This window comes from Acinonyx jubatus, chromosome D3 (assembly GCF_027475565.1).
Source record: "Acinonyx jubatus isolate Ajub_Pintada_27869175 chromosome D3, VMU_Ajub_asm_v1.0, whole genome shotgun sequence".
NCBI classification, from domain to species: domain Eukaryota; kingdom Metazoa; phylum Chordata; class Mammalia; order Carnivora; family Felidae; genus Acinonyx; species Acinonyx jubatus.
The window spans coordinates 52800250-52827613 of NC_069392.1; the positions used below are offsets into that span (position 1 = coordinate 52800250).

Genomic DNA, 27364 nt, shown 5'->3' on the forward strand with positions numbered 1-27364 from the left:
TCGGTTAAGCCACGGTTAGGCTCAGGTCATGATCTCACGGTCCATGAGTTCCAGCCCCACGTCGGGCTCCATGCCGACAGCTCAAAGCCTGCAGCCTGCTTCGGATTCTGTGTCTCCCTCTCTCTCTCTGTCCCTCCCTGGCTCATGCTCTATCTCTCTCTGTCTCTCAAAATTAAATAAATGTTAAAAAAAAAAAAAAAGGAAAGTAGCATACTCTTGTAATAAGGACAAACAACTCCATCATTTATTAAGGAAAAAAAGAAAAAGTGAATATGGTAAAATTGATACTTGGGCAGCTGTTCACAAGGTAAGTCTCACTTGTTGAATGAGCTATTGTTTCCTTCATAAAGTCACTTATATCACTGCTTTTCTGTAACTTGGACAAAGGGTATCTTTTAGACTGAAAATTAGTATAGCCAAAAACTATCCTATATCCAATGCCAGGCATCACCAAGGCAAGATATGGCCTGTTTTTATCTTCATCTCTGGTTGAGATACACCTTGTATAAAATTGGTTAATATTTTGGTCCCTTAATACTGTGAAGGAAGTAAATGCCATAAGGCGACAAATGAGATCAAAATCTGTGAGCCACAGTCTCTCTCCTCCTCTTCAGATCTAATCATACAGATGAATAAATTGCTATAAAAATACCAAAAATAAAACTAAAAACAATGACTGAATCATTTTTTTAAAATCTCATGTACTCTGTGTTCAGGTAGCAAGAAATTTAATTCCAGTCAGACCAGTCTCCTGTGATTTTTTTTTTCCTTTTCATCTAAGATATTTTTAATGCTCAGAGGCATTATAATAGAAAAGCATGTATTTTTGCTTGGTTTATACCCATCATCCTTACCATTACAACAAGACAAAAGCATTAAAGTAAAATTAATCATGTCAAAAGATTTTAGCAAAAACAAGTGAGACCATGCATAAAGCATCGCTTTGTCTAGTGTGAAGTCATGCTCTGATTAAAAACATATAATGAAAGCAAAAGCGATACATCATTGCCTTAGCAGTAGGGTTTTCTGAAAGTGCTTTGCGGTTCTCAACATAAAAATGTGGGAAGATTTTGGTCTTTGAAATTCACAATGATTATTGTTCTAGCTAAATAACTGGAGTTCAATCTTATTTTTTTTTTAGAGAAATTAAGACTTAATGACAAAACAAGGCATGCCAGTAGGATTAATAATTAGCACCCGCTAGAAGGAGCAATTGTTTGCTTTGGCATCCAGACACAGAGGTAAGAACATGTCTGCTCAACAGTCCCCTTTCGGCAAAACCATTGTTGAAGCCAGCTAAATGTGGCCAGGCTCTTAAGGTATCTTCTAGGAAGCATGACTGTTTGTTCCATCAAAAACAATATAATTAACAAGTACAAAGGTGTGGTCAGAGAGTGATCATTTGTATATGACACACAAAACCAATTTCTAACTGGCCACAGAGTCATGAAATACACATTTATTTCCTAACTCCAGCACAAAGTGATCTTGAGAATCTGAAAAGAAACAGTTTGCTTATTTGCACTTTGCCTTAATTACTGCTTTATTTTGATGGAGGTATTTGCATAGAATAATCACTCACCCCAATTATCTTTCCATTTTTTGTTGTAATTTTGAAAGTCATTTTAATCCTTTTTTTAATGAGTTCTCTTTAAATGATAAAAACCATTCTGGTCTATGGGAATTCTGTGGATCAATGCAATTTTTATCTATATACATGTTTGCATATCTATATTATAGTTGTGTAGTAGTTTACATATAACAAGCAGTAGAAATAGTTAAAATTACATAAACTCAGACATAATTAAACTATTTGAGGGGAGTCAAAATTTTATTTATTATTATTATTTTAATGTTTATTTTTGAGAGAGAGAGAGACAGAATGTGAGCGAGGGAGGGCCAGAAAGGGAGGGAGCCACAGAATCCAAAGCAGGCTCCAGTTTCCCAGCTGTCAGCACAGAGCCTGAAGTGGGGCTTGAACCCACAAACTGCGAAATCATGACCTGAGCCAAAGTCAGACACTCAACTGACATAGTCACTCAGGTGCCCTGAGGGGAGTCAAAATTTTAAAAATTCCACCCCAGGGGCACCTGGGTGGCTCAGTTAGTTAAGCGTCCAACTTCGGCTCAGGTCATGATCTCGCAGTCTATGAGTTCAAGCCCCACCTTGGGCTCTACGCTGACACCTCAGAGCCTGAAGCCTGGTTCAGATTCTGTGTCTCCCTCTCTCTCTGTCCCTCTCCTGCTCGTACTCTCTCTCTCTGTCAAAAATAAATAAACATTAAAAAAAATAAAGATGATAAAAATTCTATCCCAAATGCATTGTAGTATTTGGGATTTATTTATTTATTTCTTTACTTATTTATTTATAATACCTTTCTTTCAAAAAAAATTTTTAAATGCTTGTTTATTTTTGAGAGAGAGAGAGCACGAGTGAGCAGGGAGGAGCAGAGAGAGAGGGAGACACAAAATCCAAAGTAGGATCTAGGCTCTGAGCTGTCAGCACAGAGCCCAATGTGGGGCTCGAACTCATGAACTGCGAGATCAACTGAGCCGAAGTTAGATGCTCAACTGACTGAGCCACCCAGGTGCCCCTCTTTCTTTTTTTAAAAGTTTATTTATTTATTTTGAGAGACACATAGAGAGAACAGGGGAGGGGCAGAGAGAGAGGGAGAGAGAGAGAATCCCAAGCAGGTTGTGCACTGCCAGGGTGGGAGCTTGACGTGGGGCCTGAACTCAAAACCATGAGATCACAAGCTGAGCTGAAATGAAGAGTTGGACGCTTAACTGACTGAGCCACCCAGGTACCCCTGGAATGTATTTTTAAACATTTCCTTTAATACAGAGGTGTCTAATCTTCTGTGAATAAATATCAGTCCTGTCAGCAAAGTCACACTGATGCAGGAACAGATAGAAAGATGCATGAAGCAGCTCTCTCTTCTAACTCATCACTGTTCACAGAAGGAACGAGGATAGTTTGCATGTGACAAGAGTGGTTCAAATATTCACTGAACATGGGTGCATGGTTTGTAATCATCAGGGATATTCAAGAAATATTTTGATAATCCTGAGAGCTTGGGAGGATTGTATTTTTCCACCCACTTTGAAGTTAGGTGTGGCCAAGTGACTTATTTTGCCAATAAAATGTGCTAAATTCAGAGCAGGAGCTTAGAGTCCATACAAAATTGTCCTCTCTCTTGCCATGGCAACAGCGACAAGTTGAATCATGGAGCTATCATGAGCCTGAGAACTGGAATAAGAAGTGCAACAGAGATTCCAGAAAACCTACCAGAGACAGGTGACTTGAAGAGAAATGAGCCAGTGAGATTTTGGGATTGTCGTTATGACTCCCTAGTCTAGCCTAACATAGGGTTTGCTATCAAGGAGGCCCACAGTGGCTGATGACAAGGAAGTTGAGACTGGAGGGTGGAAAGATGAAAATGCATGTTATGGCATGGAAAACCACTTGGTAAAACTGCTGTTTGGTCTTATTTAGATAGCTGATTCGTTATTTAATAATCTTTCACCTCCGGGCGCCTGGTGGCTCAGTCGTTAAGTGTCAGACTTCGGCTCTGGTCATGACCTCACAGTTTGTGAGTTCAGGTCCCACATCGGGTGAGCATAAGCCCCACTTTGGGTGAGTTTGTGCCCTGCTTTGGGTGGATACAAGCCCCAGCTGAGCCCCACTTCTCTCTCTCTCTCTCTTTCTCTCTCTCTCTCTGCCCCTCACTCTCTTGCACCTCCCCCCCCCCAAAAAATCCTCCACTTCCAAGGCTGGAAAACAGAATGTTCACAATGTTCACAATTGTTTACTGTTGGTAGCACTTGGCAAGATCTACAAAAAAAGAGGTGATCTCACCAACAAAATTGGCTTATTTATTTATTTAAAGTTTATTTATTTTGAGAGACGGAGAGAAAGAATCCCAAATAGGTTCTGTGCTGTTAGCACAGAGCCTGACGTGGGGCTCAATCTCAGGAATCATGAGATCATGACCTGAGCTGAGATCATGAGGCAGACGCTTAACTGACTGAACCACACAGGTAACCCCAAATTGGCCCATTTATAAGCAGGATTAAGGAAATGGAGTCCAGAAATTTAGGAGTGTGCAGCATTGAAAGAAGTAATTTTTTTAAAAATCTCATCTGGTAAGAGCTTTTGGTTTTGTGTATCATACACAAAATGAAGTGAATCTTGAGCAAAAAGTGTAAATTAAAACTCAGCTGACAGAGACAAAGTTAAAGATATGGTTTTCACAGTAATTTCACCACATTAGAGTATCTCAGAAGAAAGTTTGAGTGAAGGGCGAGATCCCCAGTAAATTCTTTTAACTCAGGGAAAAGAATAAAAAGGGAGCTTTCCCATTAAAGACTGATAAATATACAAATAGAGAGAGTATTAGAGTGTGTGTGTATGTGTTTGTCTGTGTGTGTGTGTATGTGTGCATGGATGTGTGAAAAAGAGAGGAAAAATGAAAATTGAAAAAAAAAAGAAGGAAAAAGCAATCTAAGAAGTATATCGGAAAAGAACTGTGGGCATGGTCACTGGCCATGGAGTGGATGTAAACATAAGAAGATAGCTAAGTTTTCTAGGGAGTTAACTGCCGAAAGAGCCACCAGCCTGGATTAAAAGAGGCTGTGAAAATTAGAGACTTAAAATAACCACTGTCACCTAAATGTCTACAGACATGAAAGATACTTAAAAACTCTTCGGCTTCCAGGAAGAGCATAGTCTCAGGTTCACTTCAGATATGTCCAAGGAAGATAATGGAAAAAGATAATGGGATCTCCCATAAGGTGGAACCAGGGGCTGTGGGGGACAAAGGACAAGGAACAGAACTAGGGAGGTCCCTAATCAAAGAACACAAAGTTGGATAGGCACCCTTCAAAATGTCTGTTTGGTGGGATTGCTAAATTGTGATGCTCTTTCCAAATGAAGATGTTGATTGTGCTGATCCTGTTCCTAATCCATCACTGTGCACGATGTGGGAAGAGACTACATAATTTGATTTTTTAGTTTGTTTCCAGATCCAGATCAAGAACAAATGAACCTGATATTGAGATGATTGTCCATCACCCAGACATCATCACTGAGCTTGATGATTTAGGGTGATCTCCCCTTGTGGGGAGGGGTGAATGTGCTTCGAGCATGGCAAGGAGGGTGGATGGAATATTTAATGTCCAGTAGGACAGATTATAGTGGACACATTGCATTGTTCACCAGGTACCTGGATTCTCTTCTTCCTGAACCCTGGTAAGATTGCACTTCCCTGCCCACTTAAAATGGGGCGCGGTCTTGAGACCTAGCATAAATGCTAAATGTCACTTTTAATTGCCAATGCAAGACATTGCAGCACATTCTTCCCCCATTGCATTGATGACAGAAATACACGTTAAGATGCAGCCCCATATGCCTGGATCCTTAATGACTGATGAACAGTTGCTCTCTGCCAACCCGTGTTGGACACATAGCATGAATGAGAAATAAATTTTTTGTTGAGATCTTGGAGTTGTTTCTTACCACAGCGTAATCTAGTCCATCTTGATTGACACACATCGTTTCATGCTAGACATAGAAATTTCGCTCTGAATCAAAGGTGTATCTTCTTTCTCAAACCCTCGATGAAAGACAAGATTCAACCTTTTGGCTTCCTCTGTTTGATTATATGCAAAACTAACTAAATAGACTAAAGATTTATTAAGGAACAGCTATCTTCCAGATACTGAGCCTAGAGCTTGATTTCTATGATTTGACTTAATTCTCACAGTAACTCTAAAAAGGTGGGTATAATTATATTCACTTTGCAGATGAGAATGATCAGAGTGAAAGCAGCATTCCAAGATCTCACAGTCAGCAAATGTCTGGGGGTATATTTCAATTCAGATCTATCGGTCCTGAAAGATGTCACTCTGTGGTGTGTGTGTGTGTGTGTGTGTGTGTGTGTCTGTGTCTGTGTTTTGTTGTTTCATTTTTGACACTGCTTCAAAGACAGAGTGAAAATGTTAAGAAACCTGCATTGAATTATGGCTTGTCCAGTAATATGAAATGCAAATTTTCATACTTTGCAGTTTCGTCCATAAACCAAGATAATATTCTTAACCTCTAGGAGTAGAATATTCATTCAATTAACCTATACCAGTTTTAGTCTCTGAATGAGGTTCTACGACAAGTACATTGGATCCATTTAGATTTTCATGGGTGAAATGGGTCAGCACAGATTAAATCTCATTCATCTGCTTGGGCTCTTGACTAATGGCACTTGTTGGTGAGACAGATTGGTGTGGTACATGAGGCAGCACTGTTTGATGGAAATACAGAGGCCAGTGTTCTCTTCCTCATCCTGCCACTAAATCATCGTGTGACTCTGGGTATGACACCTTCTCTCTTTCAGTCACTTAAAGTAAAAGCCAAATTTGTGAACCTGCCATAGATGTGCCTCCATGGTCTGGTTTCTGCTAATGTCTTTTGCCATATGTCATATCTTTCTCCCCTTCACTCTTTGATTTCAGCCATGCATCTTCTTTCTGTGGGGTCTAAGTACTTACTATTAATTTATCATTAACTAACTTGGAACAATCTTCTTTTCACATCTTTACCTGGCTAACTCTGTCTCATCCTTCAGTTCTTAGCTCAAATGCCTCTTCTTTGGTGACATTCTCTAGGACAGCTAAACTAGATCAGCCGTCTCTGTTACAGATCTCACACACCTTTTACACCTTTACGCTCTTCCTTCAGAACACTATCACATTTTATTATTATATATTGCTATCTGGGATTATTATTATTTTCTATAAATTAAAAAAAAATAATGTTTTTTTTGGTGTTTTTTTTTTTTTTTGAGAGAAGGAAGAGAGAGAAAGAGAGAGCACGAGTCGGGGAAGGACAGAGTGAGAGGGAGACACAGAATCCGAAGCAGGCTCCAGGCTCTGAGCTGTCAGCACAGGGCCCGACGCGGGGCTCGAACTCACGAACCGTGAGATCATGACCTGAGTCGAAGCTGGACCCTCAGCTGACTGAGCCACTCAGGTGCCCCTATCTGGGCTTATTATTAATGCTGCCCCCCCACCCCCCGCACCACCAAAATCTAGGATTGGTGTGATAATATTTGCTTTGACTCAGCACTGTTTTCTCTGTATTGAGAACAATGCCTGCTGAATAGAAGATCTCAATTACATTTGTTGAATGAATGAAATTAATGTGTAAAATGAGAGGGCTGGGCAAGGAGATCATCTAATCTTTTAGTATTCACATTCATTGGCTTGCCAGACTTAGTCTGCAATTTGCCTAGGAAAGACACAGAACAAATTTAAGCAGCCCATGTGACTCATACCTCCTTTCTACCAGACTCAGTAGCAAATATTACAGCTTGTGTGCAAAGAAAGCATCAAAATTATTTGTACACATGCTGTTCTCCAGAGAAAAAGCAATTGCTATATTCAAGGGAGGTATAAACCAGAAATAAAGTCAACTAGTTTTTCCAGGCACCCAACTTCCTTGAAATACAGTATTTTGGAGTGACCATCACACATATTTAAAAAAAAAAATCTATGAAAAATCCACTAATGCACTGGGGCATGAATACACAGTAGCAAATAATTCAAGATATATAGCAATGTGCAGCCAAGTATCTCAAATTAGAATTGAGCTCATTGAAGGTAAAATTAGATGCTAACATATTTAAAAAGTCCAAACACAATTCTCTCTCCTTCTTCTTGTCCAGAGTCATGGAAACAACCACTCCATGACCTGAAATAAGTTCCAAGCTAAGAGACGACTGCCATGCTATTATATAACGTCTTTAGATCACTACGTTTTCACTAACACTGAAAACTAAAATTAGAAGAGTATTTCTCCTCAGTTCTTGCTTCTTAAACCTATCTTAACAATTCCTTGAAATAGTCCCATATAATATGGTTCGTGGTTAACCCTCCAGCCCCAACATATACTTTCCTAGCCTCAGACTCTCCAAAAGATGCATAAATTCATTTCAGTTTCTAGAAGGCACCAGCTCTCTCTTGCCTTTTGGCATTCCTGGTCCTAGACCCTCCTACTAAAATACCTCCTCATCCACTTCTTTGCCTTAATAATTCCTACCCATTTTTTTCAACTTCACAGAAAGTCATTTTGAGGAAATCTTCCCTAACCTCTCCTCTTTATTTATTTTATTATTTTTTTAAACACTTATTTATTTATTTTTTTTAATTTAACGTTTATTTTATTTTTGAGACAGAGAGAGACAGAGCATGAATGGGGGAGGGTCAGAGACAGGGAGACACAGCATCTGAAACAGGCTCCAGGCTCTGAGCTGTCAACAGAGTCCGACATGGGGCTCAAACCCACTAACCGTGAGATCATAGCCTGAGCTGAAGTCAGACGCTCAACTGACTGAGCCACCCAGGCGCCCCATCCTCTCCTCTTTAGACTAAGAGCCCCTTCTGTGTTCTTCTCTAGCACCCTGAGGGTTCCTTCTCTATCCCTTAGCACACTCTATTATAATTGCCTCCTTAGGTTCTCGAGAGATTATCTTTTATCTACATTCTATCCTCCCACCCAGCACAGAGTGGGTATTTAATAATTGCTTGTTACACGAAGGAACAAAGTCTGTAAACAAGTCTAAATTCTTCCCAGACAGCTTCAGAGTCCTTCTGGGAGCACCTAATTGTTTTCTGAGGTTCTTCTGCAATGAGAAATGCACTATCTATAGAGTCTATCTACCTGTCTAGAAATGAAATGAAATGAAATAAAATTAAATACTTTGTGGGGTTTGGGTCTAAAGATAATGTAAATAAAGGAAACCCACAGGTATAAAACCCTCAATTTAACTTACTTTTTATGTCTTGCTAAATAAATAATCATAAGAAATGAATATTAGCTTTTGACTAACTTGACTTTCCCTCCAACACATCCTCGAAGAACAGAAATAAACTGAGGTCAAGAAACAGAAGGGCTAAGGAAAGAAGTCCAGATGAAAGTATCAATACACAGGTTTATGATTTTCTGAATAATCAGCAATTATTGGATATTGGATATGATCAACCCTGTGTTTATCTTTTGGGACTGAAGTTCAATGTCTTTTATAAAATTTGTTTTCTTGGTACTATTCCTTCAACCTTTATGGAAAGTATAGTTAGCCTCTGATCTTTGTGACGTTCCTAAAATTAATCGCTGACACCCTGCCCAGGGCCGCCCCTGTGGGGATGGAATCAAGTTCAGTGTCCTCCAGGGATCAGAGGAGACAACCCAGGAAACCTGGGCACAGGGGTTTCTTTTATTTCCTGTGACTAAAAAACACAAGGCCCCAAAGCCTTGCATTACCAGGTAGAGTCCAGAGCTGCAAATCAACCGAAAGGGAGGGGGCAGAATACGCATTTCTTCCTACCTGTGACAAAGGGAACCCAGTGGCCGAAAGAACGAAGAAACCTTGCTAACTTAATTCTTCTAATTTTCATTCTAACGTTATGAAAGGGGAGTCGTCTTTGACACATGGAAGGACAGATCTGTGTTTTGAACTCCTTTCCTTCTCGTTGCTTACAGAAGGCACCTAATAAGTAGACTCTCTCATCCGAAATGTAGGAAAAAGGAAGCCAGTCCCCAGGAAACAGCTTTCCCCACCAGTGAAGGACTTGGCCAATGAAGAAGACAAATAAAATAGACGGCTCCTTAGTGCTATCTCTCAGGGTGGGGGTGGGGGGATGCAAACCACTTCTACATGTGGGCTTCATAAAAACTTTGATCTGTAAGCAATGTGCTATCAAAAGTACAGAGTAACCACAGGAATTATTTTGTGTGATCTCTGCACCAAGGATTTGGGGCCTGCAAAGTACAGGAGGCATGTTTTTTTTGCACTGGCCATTTTAGTATTCATGTCTCCTGTACTGCTTTCTAATAAGTTAAGAATGAAACGGGAGACTGCGTGCAGGAGTGAGAAATGCAGGAAGAGCAGAACTGTAAAATAAAAATGAACGAAAGTGCATCTCAACCTCCCGTCCGTTATTAACAATCAAGAGGACAACAATGCCAATTTTACTGTTACTGCTTAACATTTTGCACTGACAAAGGGACTTTATAGTCATTTTTGCCTGTTATTTCTCGATACTTTTTTAAGAGAGACCACGGAGGTCTGTCACCATTCTCAACGTTAATTATATAATGCTGTATTAAATGATTTTTCCGAAGGGGAGGATAAAAATGCAATCTGTGCCAGCATGTTCCAAAAAAACAGTCTTTTCAGCGAGAATAATTGTTCCCTTTGCTGTTCAGGTAGACCAGACCGCTGACTGGCTGATGGTTGGATTTTGTTTTCTTTATGTTCTGTAGATCCACTCTCTCACTTTTACTCTCCCCTCCTCCATTCAACTTATTATTTGTGCACCCCTTCAACTGTGATTCTAAAACGTAACGTAACAGGGTGAGAAAAGAGAGAGAGGATGACTGCCTTTCCTCTTAATTCTTCTTTGTTATATAATTCATGTAAGCCATGGCTCCCACAGCGGTGGTCATGCTCCTGTCCGTGGAATGGCATCTTTCTCAAAGGAGCATATTTGGGAGACAGGCTGAGAAATGCGTGCTCGAGCCAAGTGGGCGAAGGAGTCTTAAGATTCAGAGGCTTTGGCTAACCTCGAGTTTGCTAGTTAAGCTTGTTAGTTTGTTTGTATGGAGACAGCCATTTAATAAATAAGCAGACCCCAAACCAGGCACCATCTCCTAGCCTTAATTGTCGTCCTGGTCCCCCTGCCAGAAACTTCAGCAGTTCATCTGGGTCAAAAGAACGTCAGTGGGCAGCTTTGAAATCCATAATGCTTCATTGGATTTGGGGAGAATGTGGATTTTTGGTTTTTTTATTTCACTGAGAAACATTTCTTCCTTTATTGTTAGATGGCCCAAATAGTGTGGAAATCTTTCAGTGACCTGACTTATTTATTAGTCAAATAAGATGCCTGGATTAAAAAATACAGACCAACAGCAGAAATCATCCAGGTAAGCTGTCTATATCTCTCCAACCAACCTGAAAAATATGCCCTCACTTGAGGCCACGTGGTCACAGCCCAACAGGTAATAAACTCTATTTTTTAAAGTACAGGTTCCAGTGAAATGAAGAGTGTAAGTGGAGTAGACATTATTTCAGAGCTAGGAGTGTGCCTGACTGTAGAAAAAAGGTTCAAGGTCTTGGAGTATGCTCCCGTTATAAGAAGTCTATACATTAATGTCTTTGTTTCCTTCCACGTCAAACCTGGTGAATGGAGTCAACAGATAGATACCCATTTATCTTTACTTCTTAGTCTGTGGATTGCCACATCCAACATATGAAAACCATGGAAGACAGGCTCCTGACTCGGGGGCAGCGGGTCCAAGTGTTGTATCTGTGGCAGTGCAATTTGTCTCTCCTCTGCACGGAGAGCCTGAGTTGACCGATAAGGGTACAAAACTATACACAATCCTTGTGCTAATATTGGTAGTGATGTTACAATACTAGTCATGATACCTGCAATTTGTGGAGCTCACACAATGTCAGATGACTTATAAACACTTTATTTTAAAAATACTCAAATGGTGCTGACAAGAATGAAGAAGCCATGAATTGGGATATTTACATGCCTCGCTCAAGATCATAGACATGGGTTTGAATCAGGTCTGACAGATTCAAGTTCATGCCTTCTTACCAGTTCCTTCTAAGTAAAGAGCTAAATCAGGCAACGTGAAAGATTTGAGTAGGGTGACCTTATGTTTCAGTGTATACCTATTGTCCCATCAGTAGGTCCCCATTTCATGCTCTAAAGTGTCCCAGTTTGGAGAATAAATTGGATGACCACCCTGTCTCCCAACAAGGTTTAAAACGAACATAAGACTTTTCTTAGGTATTACTCATGATGCTTTAGTGAATCTTTTTGCCTTTAATGAAGGGCTTCAAACCAATAACAAATTGGACCTTGCCTGGTGTGTCTGGGAAAACAGACGGATTTGTGAACGAATATCACTTACTGCTTGAGTGTGATATCCTTTTGCCTCTGTCTATCTCCGTCTGTCATCGCTCTTCAAGAATCTTTGTCTTTCCTTCTTCTCTCCTCCCCCTAGTATCCGTGTCTTATGCTGCCTAGGCTTTCTCTATTGATCAAGTGTCAGGTAATTGATTCTTTGGTTTTACTTTAAAAATACCGGTTGGTCACTCGTTGTTAACAGTACTTTTGTCAAAAAGAGAATAAAAAACATTTGAAGACATCTCTAACTTCTTTTTCTTTCTTCCTTCTCCTTAAGCCTGCAGCTATTATCCCCTCACTTCTTTACTATAACCGTGGTGTACAGGCGTCCAGGGAGCTTCCGCGTTGTGCTCGCGGACAACGCTACTGGTAGTTTCGCTGGGGTAAGCCAGCTCCGAAATGTATTATTTCAAGCACCACCTCACATGTCTGTGCTCCTCTTCTGCTCTTATGGGCAAACTGTTGTCCTGTTTCTATTCTTTTAAAAGGCTTTAGTAAGAGGAAAGGAACGGATTTAAAAAAAAAAAAAAACAAGCTGATAAAATATATAACTGCTTCAAAGACACAATGCTGTAAGAAAATGTAACTTTTTCTTTTGTCGGTTTTAAATGTATGGCTTTGATTTATGGATCAAAATTACTCATTTATTATTTTATCTATACAGCTCTGGGCAATTTTGACAGTTAAAATTTAGTTTTATTGACCAGTGCAGCCACTGTGCCCACGAGGGGCCTGGTGCACACAGCCTGCTGCACTCAAGAAATGATGATTTTTGATTCCATGACTGAGTCAGATTGGGAATCATAACCAATATAACAATAAGTTCCAAATCTCGGTGCCCAAGGCAAGAGGTTTGCTATAAAACACAATCACCCTGTAAGGAGGGGAGGAAGAGAATCTTGGGCCGAAGTCTGCAAGCACAGTTTAATGCAGCTGGGACAGGCCCTGGGTATCTGTCCACCCAAACTGTGGAGCAACAGAAGGGAGTGCTTCTCTAAGACCCAGTTCCACAGACTAAAGATTAACGAGCAGAAATGCTTAAAAGGCAAAATGCATGTTAGTTACATAGAAATGAACTAAACAACCATCAGGATATGAGAAAATTTAGTGCTATTCACCAACCTTTCACTTTCCAAGAAACCAAAAAATAAAGAAAGAAAGAAAGAAAGAAAGAAAGAAAGAAAGAAAGAAAGAAAAGAAAAGAAAAAAGAACGGAAGAATTTCTTTTGGAACATCTCAGTTACTACCCCCTCTCTGTCACAGAAACACAAACTCGTGCAGTGGTTAGGCCAGTTTAATTTAGGCCTATTCCACGACCAAATTGGCCACCTCTGCAATGTTAATGTAGTCTTTTACTCTAAATCCCCTGGGATACATAAACAGACCTCCAAAGGGTAACAAATCAATAAAATGTCTAATTTGATTAACCACGTTTTCGCATCCATCAGGACAGCTCTGCGCGGAAATAAATAGGTGGGTAAATGAATAAAGAAGGGCACTCACTTGTGAGTATTTTCCACGTCTTCTTGTCATCATCATAGTACTGGACCAAATTGCTGGGGAGCCGGTCCGGCCCGGGAGGCAAGCCTCCAACCAGTAACAGCATTTTCTTGTTAGAGCGAATTCTTCACCCAAAACAAAAGAGGAGATGGAGAACCACATTATTGTAGAGCCTCTTTAGTGGCAACGAAATCATAACCATCAAAAGAATGTTCCTTGCTTGCAGATTTCTATTTCATTTTTTCCTGTTTCTTTTCCCATTCATGTCTCAACAGTTTTTTTTTTTTGAACCAAGCAGAAAAATGATCAGAAGAGCAGCATATCCCCATACTCATGGAATAATAAGCTCCCTTTATGCAATTTGTTAGAGGTTCATTCTAGAACGACCTTTTTCTTATATTATCCCTTTAAATCATCACTCTTTACAGCTGAGTACACATGAAATGCTCTGGAGTTGTACTAAGGTTAAGCATTAAAGTTGCATGTCAAAAATCGTATTAGTCAAAATCATTATTATAAGCCATTCTCCACTCAAAGAACCTTGAAAAAATTAAGGTTATGCAGAGAGTTTGTGAGCCAACTCTTTAATCACCCAGGGAACTTCCAATACCAGTTTGGTACAATTAGTAGCACGGGGCTAACTGGGGTGGGTTAACCAGTATCGAGGAGAATTTTGTTTGTTTAATTTAGCTGAGACTTCTGCCTTCATCTCCTTCCCAGCGCCCCCTCCCTCCCCAGCCTCCCCCCGCCCCCCACCCCATCCCTGGGCACCACTGGCGACACAGCAGCACCAATTGGTAAAAATGAGACTGTGAGGTTGTTTTGAGCCTCCCCAGAGTGGAGCCCTGCCAATGCTTGCCACTGATCCAGCGGCATGAACCTGCTCGACTGTGCAAAGTCACTCTAATTCCCTCCCTCTGTTTTTCTACCTTCTCCCCCAGGGGGCAACCACTGAAAGGAGTGACTACCCACCCATCAAGAGCTGGCAATTCGCTGCTATTAACCGTGACTGTGATTCCCAGTCTGCCTGGCAGTTCCTGAGAACAGGCCTGCAACGTCTCATATGCAGTAAAAGCTATAAGATGCACCCTGGCCGGCACACTCGACCTGATGGATGTGCGATCCTCAGGAAGGGTAATGGATTGAGCACACTTGCGATTGGAGCAGGGAGGGGAGGCCCAGACCCCCACAAGGGGCCTGCTGATTTAACGGTCGCTTTACATATAATTGAACTTTTCATTTACCTGAAAGGCTGAAGGTGGTGGTGGCAGAAAGGGAACAACCATGACTGAAGGAAAACGTCAATAAATACAAAAGGGTTCCCCTTAAATATGATCACAACCCGCGGTGGTGGCTCTGAATCTATTATTACATATTCAGCCTGTCGTTCTGATTCAAGGACGCTTGGCAAAGTACGCCCTTGTGGAGAAGCACTGTTTGTTGGTTAAGAACCTAACATTCGGAGAGTTAACTTAATACAGTTAATGACATTTCCATGTGAAGGAAGGGAACAAGAGAATTCCTTTAATGAAACTCTGGTGCCATTGAATGCATTGTATATGCCTCAGTAGAAAAAAAATACCTTCTGGAGAAACTCCTATCGGGGAATGGTGGATAGTAAGTATAGCCATACTTATAGAAGAATGCATACTGTGATAGCAGCTTGCAATATTAATTTTGTCACAAAGAAAACCCCTCACTTCTTTGAATTCACAGTACTTTGGAACTGTACCCATATGCCTTATAGACCTGTAGTTGTGAAACAAAAACAGAATATGATAGCAAAGAGCTCCATACTTTTTTTTTTAATTTTTTTTTCAACGTTTATTTTTTTATTTTTGGGACAGAGAGAGACAGAGCATGAACGGGGGAGGGGCAGAGAGAGAGGGAGACACAGAATCGGAAACAGGCTCCAGGCTCTGAGCCATCAGCCCAGAGCCTGACGCGGGGCTCGAACCCACGGACCGCGAGATCGTGACCTGGCTGAAGTCGGACGCTTAACCGACTGCGCCACCCAGGCGCCCCAAAGAGCTCCATACTTTGAGGATTTCAGTGATCGGGGTGGTTGGTAAGAGGGGTTATGGGAACTCAGTGCAGTAAGTACCTTTCTTTTATTTTGAAATGAGAACATACATGACTGATGTGCTATATAATCTCTTAAATGCATGGTTACAGAACTATTATAAGAGGATTTTATTATTGTAGTTTTTGGGTCCAAATAATCAGCCAGCCTGTGAGTATATGAGGAATCAAGATGAGAGCAGATATTCTGTTGCTTGTTCAGGGCATCTGCACGAGGACCTCTGCTGCAGCTCTGGTGGTGGCAGATAGACCACTATCTACGGTTAGATGTAAGAGGAAAGGACTCAGTGAGGTGGTAGTGTGACCAAAGCAATATAATTAAATTTCCGTTATGATATTTAAATAAAGGTACTCCTTTTAAAATGTGTTTCACGAATGACACATGGAGATAAATGAATGGCTTACATTCGTTTGTAAGGTTGTTTCATTAATTGATAAAGCCCACCTCCCTGGACCAATCCACATCGGTGATTTTCAACAGCGATTTAGATGGACCATCTCTGCAGATGAGGAGGGGATCTAGAGTCTTTGTTCTCTCTGCCTAAAGAGATGCTTGCTGCCATCTGTCCCCTGAGAACTGGCCTGAGACTACCGATCCTAAGCCACTGAATAGCTGGCAAATGACAACAACCCTCACCCCCGCCAACGATGACACGATTCAAAGCTAGCACAGCAGCAGTGACGGCCTCCACAGAAACTAAGACGAATCTCTAAACCAGCCAGCCTCCGCAGGGAATGTGACGAGGAATTCCTCGGAAGGAAAGGAAATCCCACCTACCCTCAGCGGCTGCGTGTTTCCTGTGAAGGCGAAGTGTTTGAAGTTCATCATGCGCGGCCTTCTTAGTGAGTGAAGACACATTTTAAATCCCGTATCACTACATTCATATCATCATCTATTTCATTTATTATGGCATTGCGCTTGGAGCATCTTGTTTCTAAAGCTTGTCGTCACTCACTTCTCCAAACCAGTATCGATATTATTTAAGTCTAAACAAAGTTTAAAACTCTACCTGGTGAGGGTGAATCACACAGAAGCCAAAAATAGGATAAAGCGTGTGAGAAGTAACAGAGTGCAGAAGAAAGAACACATAGACTAACAAAACACGTGGGAGTGGTTCCTCACCATTTTCTCCATTGACTGTCACAACAGCCTTACGTCCCAGATAGAGCTCCATTTTACAGGGAGGTGAGAAAGTTCCCATAGTCAAAGCATACACTGTGTTGAGACCTAGGCCTTCATATGCTACCACGCCTGTGATCTTTTTACAATTCAAATTTGTTTTTTTTTTTTTTAATTTTTATTTTACCATAACTTCTGACTAAGACCCAGATGACCTGGATTCTAGGGCTAATTTTGCCATTCGACAGAGTAACTTTGTATAAATTACTTGGCTTTTTGGAGCCTCTGATTTCTCATAATAGATGAATAGTATCTGACTTGCCTCTTGAAGGGATTGCCATGAGGATTATCCAAAATGAAGTGAAAAGTTCTATGTAAACTCTAAGGTAAGTGATTATTGATCTGTAGATATTGGCAACACAACGTGGGCTTCATTTCAACATACCAAGCCCGATTAAATAGTTAAAAAAGAAAAATAATATTTTTCTCTGAGATTCTTGTTGAGTTCATGTATATAAATACAAGCTAATGAAGAGGACTTCACTACCCAGCTGTTATCTTATGTGTTCTTAGAAAATTATCACTTTAATTACATTGGATATCTTTTGAGCCTTGTTATAAGAAAATATACATTTGGACAGTACATAAAACTGAACCTTTCTGGATCCAAATAAAGGACCCTAATAGAGATCACTCTACATTTCTTATTTCATAAGAGTAAAACAAATGAGACAAACCATCACATATTTTACTTTGATTTAAATGCAATGTCAACTATTCAATTACTCCTAGAAAGTAATACACGTGAATAATTCCTGTGGAAAAGCTTCCATTCTTTTTACAATGTGCAATTATAATAGTGACAATGACAATAATGACAGATAATAATGCATGTGTATCGGATATTGAAACCTCTGATTATCATGCTATTTATTTGATGTGTGTGAACTTCAATTTGAAAACACCATGATAAAAAAGATACCTTGTGAACCAGAAAAGTAAAATTAGGAGAATCTGAATTAACTTGCTGAAGGGGGTTTCAATTACTCTTTTCTAAATAATTCCAACAGAGCCTTACAGGTTTCATTTTAGATTAGCAAAATCTACAAATGTAGCCCTTTTGCAGTGATTAGAGTTCCTTCATATGGCTACCTGTATACCTGTTAGAAGCCCTTTATATAGGGAACCAATTTAGCCAAAATTAATATGTTCTCTTCAAATTTGTTAATATTTTTAAAATACATGTACTCCTTTTTACTCTTCAACTTGACACCACCTAGATCAAACTAATGTGTTTAAAAGACATGGAATTAGAGACAAAGAGCTTAGTATGTCATGATTAATAATATTATTTCGATGCTTTTGATTTGGGCTCCTAGATTCCTGCATAGAAAAATATAAGGTTAAAAAGGCGATGGAATTTGAAGGTCCCTTTTGTTCCATCTCAGTAATTGCCCAACATTTACCATGTGTCATATTTGTGTGTGTGTGTGTGTGTGTGTGTGTGTGTATACGCATGTGCTCACGCGCATATGTAGTTTGGTTACGGGGATGAATGATTGAAGGATGACCTAAAACCTCCTGGTGTAAACAAATTTTTCATCATACTGGTGCTATAAGTACAGTAAAGTCTCATTTATTTATATTTCAGTGATTTGGAACTTTAATTATTGGGAAACAGGCCAGATAAAGTTTACCTTTCCATGATACATGAAAAAAGTTTCATCAACTAAATTGCAAGAAGAATTTTAACCTGTTTAACAACTCAGGAGGCCTGCTGGCATTTTAGAGCTACCTATGTCCATTTAGACCAAATTCATTTTACAGACTACAAATCTTTCTCATTTATGTGGTAAAGAAAATATTCTATAATCTTCTAAGACTCATTAAATGAGGGAGTTAGAAGACAACTTTGAAGTAATCTAGTTCAGTGATCCCCAAGCCTGGTGAGTCACCAGAATCATCTGAGGGGATTACAAGATTTAGATTCTTGATATGGATTCTCCAGGCTCCACTCCCAGAGATGATGATTCAATTGGGATGAGGCCTTAAAAATCAGTAATGTTTCACAGTCTTCCAATTGATTCTAACTAACATAGAGCCAGATTTGAGGTCACTGATTTGGTCCTGCTCTCTACCTAAAGTAGAAATCTTTTCAGTAGTTTTTTTTTTTTTTTGGTAGGTAATTATTCTTATCAATTATGTGATTTATTTTATATTTAAAAAAATTAATGTTTATTTTTGAAAGACAGAGAGAGAGAGAGAGAGAGAGAGAGAGAGAGAGAGACAGCGAGTGGGGGAGGGGCGGAGAGAGAGGGAGACACAGGATCTGAAGCAGGCTCTGGGATTTGAACCCTCAGTACAGAGCCGGATGCAGGGCTGGAACTCATTAACCTGTGAGATCATGACCTGAGCTGCAGGCAGATGCTCAGCCGACTGAGCCACCCAGGAGCCTCTCAAGTATGCAATTTATAACAAAATGGACCTTAGTTTTTCAAAACTGCTTTATTGTGGAAAGATGTCGGACAGTTGTGTTAAATATCTGTTCTTCTCCTTGTGCTGAGCTGAAAATCTACCCAAGTCTTTTAGAGAAAAAAGAGCAAGCACTTGTGTCTGTTCTGGCAGGCTTCAAATATCGCAAGATAGTTGCCATAGGTCTTTTCTTTTCTGTGTTAAAAATCCTTTCTTTCTGAGAAAGTTTCCGTTTTCCCTACATCACACTCACCTCCTTAAAATATCTCTGCACCATCATTGTCCCCTTTTAAATATGTGATCAGAATTGTATACAATATAACAAATGTGGTATGTGATATGACGTATACATATTCATATATATAAAAATACATGCTATAAGGTTTTCTAAAATTACAGTAGTCCTTTAGCAGCCACAGTGCAGTGGTGGATTCCTGTTAAGCTTCCAGAGGACTACAAATATAAAATTTTTTTAAAACCAAGAGTTTTCAAGTCAGGTTTTTCCTATCCTGTATTTCTTCTAGTTAAATATTTTAAACTTCAACACGTGATTATTTTTAAATGTTTTTCTATCTTCTACTGATTTAGGTATTTTGTTTCAATTCACTTTTTTTTTAATTAAAAAATGTTTATTTATTTTTGAGACAGAGAGAGAGAGAGAGAGAGAGACAGAACATGAGTGGGGGAAGGGCAAAGAGAGAGGGAGACACCAAACTTGAAGTGGAGTCCAAACCTGGAGCTGTCAGCACAGGACCTCACGTGGGGCTCGAACTCACTAACTATGAAACCATGACCTGAGCTGAAGTCAGATGTTTAACCAACTGAGCCACCCACGCACCCTTGTTTCAAGTCACTTATTATTTAGCAGTTATTGAGTTTGTACTATGTTCCAGGTACCTTTCTAAACACTAGAGCTAATGATGGGAATAAGAGGTATAAATTCCTTGTTCCACATGGCACTTACTTCCATCCTAGAGGGAACATCTATTGAAAATATCATGGTTCTTGAAGTAGAGAGCCTGGTTGTTAAGGGCATAAGCCTTACAACTTGGGCGAGACCCCTGGTTTCAGTTCTTTCAAGATGAGTGACCTTGGGCTCTTTTCCCCTTTTAACCTTATTTATAAAAGAGTGATAACGTGGGGCGCCTAGGTGGTGCAGTCGGTTAAGCGTCCAACTTCAGCCAGGTCACGATCTCGCGGTCCGTGAGTTCGAGCCCCGCGTCAGGCTCTGGGCTGCTGGCTCAGAGCCTGGAGCCTGTTTCCGATTCTGTGTCTCCCTCTCTCTCTGCCCCTCCCCCATTCATGCTCTGTCTCTCTCTGTCCCAAAAATAAATAAACATTGAAAAAAAAATTTAAAAGAGTGATAACAACAGACGTAAGACATAGTTTTTTTTTTCCAGGAATAAATTAAACAATATATGCACAACATTTATAAAGTGCTAGATAAATTCTATCATTACCATCCTCCTCTTCTTCCTCATCACCATCATCATCAGTATTAGCTATTTCTTTGTGTAACTTGCAGATTTGACAAGGTAGTGTGGCCTATGTCCCCATCCAAGTTTTATTACCTAAAAATAATAGTGTTGTATTTCTTTTGTTCAGGTGTTTTAATTATCGTAACTTGTTCACAATACTAACTCATTGGGGTTTTACTCCGGAGTTCCTCATATATAGCCTTTAGGAGTATATAGCTTTTTTTTTTTTTTTTTTTTTTTGTAACATAGAGATTTGATGGAAAAACTAGGCAGTTATGAAGTAGCAAAGTAAACTGGGATAGATAATCATCTCCCATCCTCTTAAGGCCAACTTAGTTTTAATTTAAGAGTCAGTCACACGTGAATTTAAATTCTCTTTCTACCACTTCATAGGTTCATACCCTTGGGTATATTCAATCTCTTTACACCTCAGTTGCTTCATCTGTAAAGTGGGGGTGCTGTGAGGGTTAAGTGTAATGGGAAAATAAATGGTTGTGAATAAAATCACCTTCTAGAGCCAGTCCCTTTAACAAATGAAAAGTACTTTGTGCTGCTGATGCCTTGAAAAATAAGTGTCTCTGCATAGTGAAGGAAGAGAAAAACTGATACCTCCAACATAATCCAGTAGGGAGAGGCTGGAGAAGATTGGAAGAAGTTATGACTCATTCCCATTACTTTCCAGTTTCAACGGACTTTCCTAAACCTATGATGGCTTGGTATTTTCTACTAGCAGGGAGAAAGGACAATTTCACATCTGGTGGTACAGCAGGGATGTATAGGGGTGGTCTGGAAGGCAGGAAAAGCCAGAATGAGGCAAGCCCCCAGGGATTCACAGAAGTGACGATGGTTTTGGGTTTCCACCGGCCATGAGATTGGTGGGGTTTCCAACAATTTTACCAGATCTGGGAAGCCACCAGCTGACATTTGGCTCACATGTGGAAAATATTTATGTCGTTCCCGTGGTAATCAATTAATGATAACAATTATTATTATGCATGATTATTAACTTTACAAATCACTCATGTGAAAATCAATCATTGGCATTTGACTTTTTCTTATATTGCTTAGAAGCCTTTCAGAAACCATAGGTTGTGCTGTTTATAAATAGCCAGAATCTTTACTGCATAAGCAAGTTTCACAAAAATATAAAACCACTGGGCTTCCTACAGTGGTGTGGATCCAGATCTCATTAACAAATTCAACCTGCTCACCCTTTGGTCTGCCATCTCTCTGTTAAAGATGTCACCAAACCCTATCAAAGTCACCAATTAAAATAAACTTTTTTGATGTTTATTTATTTTTGAGGGAGAGAGAGAGAGAGAGAGAACCTGAAGCAGGCTCCAGGCTCTGAGCTGTCAGCACAGAGCCCCTGGCAGGGCTTGAACCCATGAGCTGTGAGATCATGACCTGAGCCAAGGGCGATGCTTAACCAACTGAGCCACCCAGGCACACCTCAAGTTACAAAGTTTTATGATAATCTTGACCCTTATAGTCGATCTTTTGCCAAGTCCTATAGATTCTAGAGCCGTAAAGTTTCTTCAGCCTGTCTCTTCATCCCAGTCAGACCACTATTAGCCTGGTTCAGCTGGGTTGGCTCTCTCCCGAGCTGATGTAGCAGTGGTGTCTCTCCTTTCTGCACTCCCATTGAATCTCCCCTCAAATTTGAATAAATTTGTCAAATTAATTTCAGCAAAGCCTGATGTTAACTATCAACTACTTCAGTCTTCTTTTGAAAAACTATCAAACAATTCTCCATTGCCTATCATCTACAGGGGGCACATTTCCCCCACATTGTAACTTCCCTTTTCTCTCTCACAGGTAAATGCCTTCCCTGAGATTCTTTTCAGGGATAAAAGAGTTTCTGAGCTAAGGTCTGAAAAAACTTGAAAGACGAATTTCAGCTGGAAATTGCTTAGACCATGGGGAAAAGTAAGCAGAGGAAGATCCGGAGTGATTGGCCAGGAGGAGACTTTGAAAATCAGCTAGCCTTCCCTAAACTTCCAGCTAGAACGGTCCCCAAAAGTCCCCAGAGGACAGCTGCTACCCTTTTCTTAAATTTTTCCAGAGAAGTAAACTCCCTTGAGAATTTGTTCCAGCTGATTTGCTGTTGTATTTAGGTTTCTTTATCATAGCTGTTCTTGGTAATTACACAGCAGCTTTCATCGGAAGAGCCTTTAAATAGACCTGATAATGCCTCTCTGAGGTAGGTAAACACAAAGTATCATTATCCCCATTTAACAGATGAAAGAATAGAGGAAAAAGGGCTTGGGCATCTTTTCCAGTGCCTCGGGATGGGTTTTATTTCCTCTATTTCACAGAGGAAATGTCTCTAGGGTTTCCTCACACCACCCTTCTGTGATTCTCAGGGTCAAGTGTAATTGAAAATGCCTTAGCTTCCCATCTTCTGACATTGGTGCTGCCCCTCTTCCTACCACCGTGAGTCTGGCTGCATGATGACAGGGGACTGGTCAGTTGTACACATTATTCAGTTTTTCTAAGATGGAAGTAACTTTAAGATTTGCTTGATCATATCATAAAGACAATTCATGCTTGCTGAGAAAAATTCTGTCTATACTTATAAGCAAAAAGGACTTAGTATCTAATAGGTGGTCAATAAATACTTCTTGTGTAAATGAGAAAATGATAAATTAAAGAACGAATGCGTGAAAAGAGTCACTGGTAATCCCACCTTTGAGATACATATCATTACAGATTCTTTATCATCTTTTTTCCCCCTCTCATCTGTTTTAACTTCCAGTCAGTGAGTGTGGTGGTGAGGACATGAGAAGGCAAAAGGGGATGAGGAAAAGTCATGTTTCTGAACTATAAGGTGGGAGAGTCAGAGAGTAATACTTTGCGGTACAGTCTTATTAACACACACCCAGATCTAACCTGCCACCTTTACTCTGCACTGCCCCAAACCCTTTTGTTTTTTATGCCTACCTGCACATGTCCAAATAATGTCTTACCGTTACCACACATCCATGAGTGTTAGTGGATACCTCTGTCTTTCTCTTTGTTCTTTGAGATTATTATTGTCTCATAGAAGGGGAGCTACCCGGATAGAGAAATGTTACCAAATTTCAGTTATTAGCACAATATTGAACCTTCATGACATTTGCTACCTTCACACACTGATATTATTTAATATTTTATTTAAAGCTGCTCACTAAAAAAATAAATTAAAAAAACCGAAAAACAAAAAACATAAAACTGCTCACTTAAAAAAATGTTTAATACCATTCTACTCTAAGGTTCCCAGGGCTGGTTGCTCCCAGAATCACCTGGGAAAGCTTTTACAAAGTATCAAGAATGGAGGCAACCTCTCAGAGATTCTGGTTTAACAACCCAGGGTGGGACCCAGCACTGGTTTTTGTTTGTTTGTTTAAAGCTTTCTGTGGGATTCAATTGCACAGGTAATACTGAGAATTACTGCTCTAAGCACTTGTATTTATGAATTATGGGCTTCATGGGTTAATTGTTTATTTCTAATACATGCTCAAATGTAGTAATACCTCAGAAATAAATAAACATTTAAAAATTTTTAGAAACGGGGGCGCCTGGGTGGCTCAGTCGGTTAAGCGTCTGACTTCGGCTCAGGTCATGACCTCACGGTTCGTGGGTTCGAGCCCTGCGTCAGGTTCTGGGCTGACAGCTCAGGGCCTGGAGCCTGCTTCGGATTCTGTGTCTCCCTCTCTCACTGTCCCTCTCCTGCTCATGCTCTGTGTGTGTCTCTCTCAAAAATAAATACATGTTAAAAAAAAATTGAAACGCAGTATTACCTAACTTGCTACGAGAAATTTAGAAAGGGCTTTTTGTGTACCGTCTGAAATTGCCTCACGTCCTCCCGGTGGTAGGTCATCATAGTTGAGGACACGCTATCATGAATGGAAGAAACCGGGACTTTAAAGTTTGAATCTCTAAACATTGGGTTACATTCCACCCCTGCCACTAGTTACGTGTTTGGCCGTGAGAAGATCAACCTCTTTGCTGACTACGGCTTTGCACTTCGCAATCCCAGATGACCACCTTCACGCGCCTCACCTCAGCCCCTGTAGCTCGCCAGGGTCTCCCCAATTCTTCCCTGGCATGTACGAATTCTGGGTGAGTTGGGAATGTGACCATGTCTTCCTGTGTGTGGATGGGGTAGTTTGCTCGTGCCTTTGCCTCTTTCCTCTGGAACCAAACCTGTAGACTGGTTAATGGAGGTAGGGGTAGATGCGACAAAAAAGCGTTCATCTGAACCCATGAAATGCAGGCCTCCCCGGGGCTTAGCTCATAAGCCTGAAGGGCCAGAACAGGGCCATGTTTACGCTGTACAGAGCACTTCTCACTCCATCCTTGGTCCTTGGCTTCACGAGGGACCATGGCTTCCGGCCAACTTGACACCCGCTGCATGCCCTGCCCTGCTCCTTCCACACCTCCCAGATTAAAGCTTCCTTTAGCAACTAGAAGCAGCTGAATATCTTCTTTGCTTGATTACCTATATAATCCCTAATTCTAATACCTAGTACTTAGTGCCTTTCTTCTGAAGAGCATAAATTGCAATGGAAATGGCATCTCATTAATCCTCCTCGCATCCCTGTGAGGAAGTTGAGTGGCAAGTATTACCTCCTGGACTAATCCTCGTGCCTGCGCGTGGGACACCGGGTCTCACTGCTCACTAGCACGGATGCTTGCTACCGAACGAGCTGGCAGGGACAACCAACGTTTGTGTGATAGGAGAAAGCTCTTCTCCTTGTTCAAGGGAGAAGTGGTTCTATGCAGCCTGTCACAGAGGAGCCATTCGAGCTCTGTGTAGCTCGGTGACAGGGGGAGATAGAGCATTACTCACGCTAGTGATGGACTCATAAGTAATGCCTGCTCTTAAACTCCTAATAAAGCTCAATGTTTAGACTCTGCTTCCTCCTGAGAACCAGTCTCATTATTGAGACTTCTCTCTCTCTCTTTCTTTCTCTCTCCAGCCCATCTGGCCCGCTTTTTGAAGAGATAAAGTGACTTCCTGACCTGAGGAAACTGGTACCTGCTTGCTGCCCAAGAAGAAGTGCAGAAAGACACAAGGATACTGTTGAAAATTCACGTTCGGGATATAACAGACCTGGCTACAATTCCTTGTCTCTGAGAGTCTGGGACGCAACGGTCAAAACGAATAGATTAACAAAATCAGCATTCCGAAGGAATCAGCGTTCCAGTGATGCTGAGGGGGACCATGGCTAGATCCTACCTCGTGATCTACAGCCTGATTTTATCCATTACTCTAACTCCAGGGAGAGATTTCTCTTGGGGAAGCTAGGAAGCTTGTTCTGAGGAACTGGAGCCAGCCTCCCGCCAAGCGGGCTGTTTCCAGTTGGAGAGTCACTGCAGGAGTGGCCATACAGGAAGACAGTGAGAAAAGTTAGTTAGGAACCGAATATATTACTCCAGGCTTCTCTTGGAATATTCATGGCAACGCATAGGTGTCCATCTTCAATTCAAGAAAAGGGAGTTTCGGCTGATACCTTCTAAATGGGCCCAGAATTTGAGTTTAGGGGAAGAATAATTCTATGAAACCATCCTGGGGTTAAGACAAATGAAGAAGGTTGCCCTTACTTTTGGGTAGACACATAGCAAGGGACTGAGGCAGGCGCGGGGTGTGTGTGTGTGTGTGTGTGTGTGTGTGTGTCTGCTGTGGAGACAATGAGGTGTGGCTTGTGGGATCCAGCTTAGGGACACCCTGCTGCTGTGGGTGAAATAGGAATCTCTTATCCTCCTCCTCTTTTCCTCTCCCTCCCTGTGGGGAGCCAGTTCTTTCTGTTCTTTGCTGCTTCACCAACCCTGGAGGGCCTAATGCTAAAGTAAACCCTAGCTCCAGGGCTCTGTGAGGCTGAGAGACTCTCCAGCGTTCCCCCGGCAAAGGGCATCTGTGTGGAAGGCTCACAGACCCTCCCAGTCGGCCAACGCATGACACTGCCCTCTTCAGTTATCAGATTTTCGCCAGGCGGAAACAAATTATCTTGGGAAAATTGACCACATTCTCTAAAACTGAATTGTGAACACTGTACTGTGTGGCTTGACTTATTCTGAAAATTCTCTGGTGCAGTAGGTACCCCAGTCTCATCATGAGGACATAAATCCCTTAGAGTCTGGTAATTCCAATAACCTTCTCTATCACTCATTTCCCCTCTCCTCATGTTAGTTTACCAGAGTACTTTGAATTTTGCAACACATTTCCCTCAGACGTATCTTTCAGTAAATTACTGTTCGCATTTTCTCCCTTCTTCTATCATAGATATGTAGCAAATTGGAAAACAGAAGCAATTTTTTGTTTAGTCTTATGATTTTCGAAGTGTGGTCCAAAAGCCACCAGTAGCAAAACCACCTGGGATGTTGCTAAATATGTAGGTTCCTGGGTCCACATTCCTGATCAGTTCATGAAGAATCTCTGAGGTAGGGCTAGGGAAGATATATTTATTTAAAAATCTCTATTGTTGATTCTTAAGAGAAATACTGACTCACGCAAGACTTTCTGAGGTCGAGGAAAGAGGATATTTTTCTCTTATAAAGGCTTTGTATTGCTGGAAGAGCTATTAATATATTGCTGACTTGGATCACTGCTCAATTGCCTATATAACTTTGCCGTACAGACTTAGTTGAAAAGTTAACAATTCAGTTAGCTTCCCTAACCTGCTTTCAGATGCCTGTATCCTATCACTGGCTCTTGTTATAAACCGAATTGTTTCTGCCAAATTTATATGTTGAAG

The 27364-nt window shown here is 40.8% G+C and overlaps 1 protein-coding gene across 2 annotated transcripts in view; it reads right to left on the reverse strand.

Annotated features, from left to right (window-relative positions):
* KLHL14 (kelch like family member 14) overlaps positions 1 to 27364 on the reverse strand; it is a 104893-nt gene that overhangs the window by 59975 nt on the left and 17554 nt on the right. For both annotated transcript variants that reach the window (XM_015086694.3, XM_053206552.1), the window contains exon 3: positions 13476 to 13597. In XM_015086694.3, coding sequence (XP_014942180.2) covers positions 13476 to 13597 — 122 coding nt within the window. The remainder of the gene's footprint in view (positions 1 to 13475; positions 13598 to 27364) is intronic.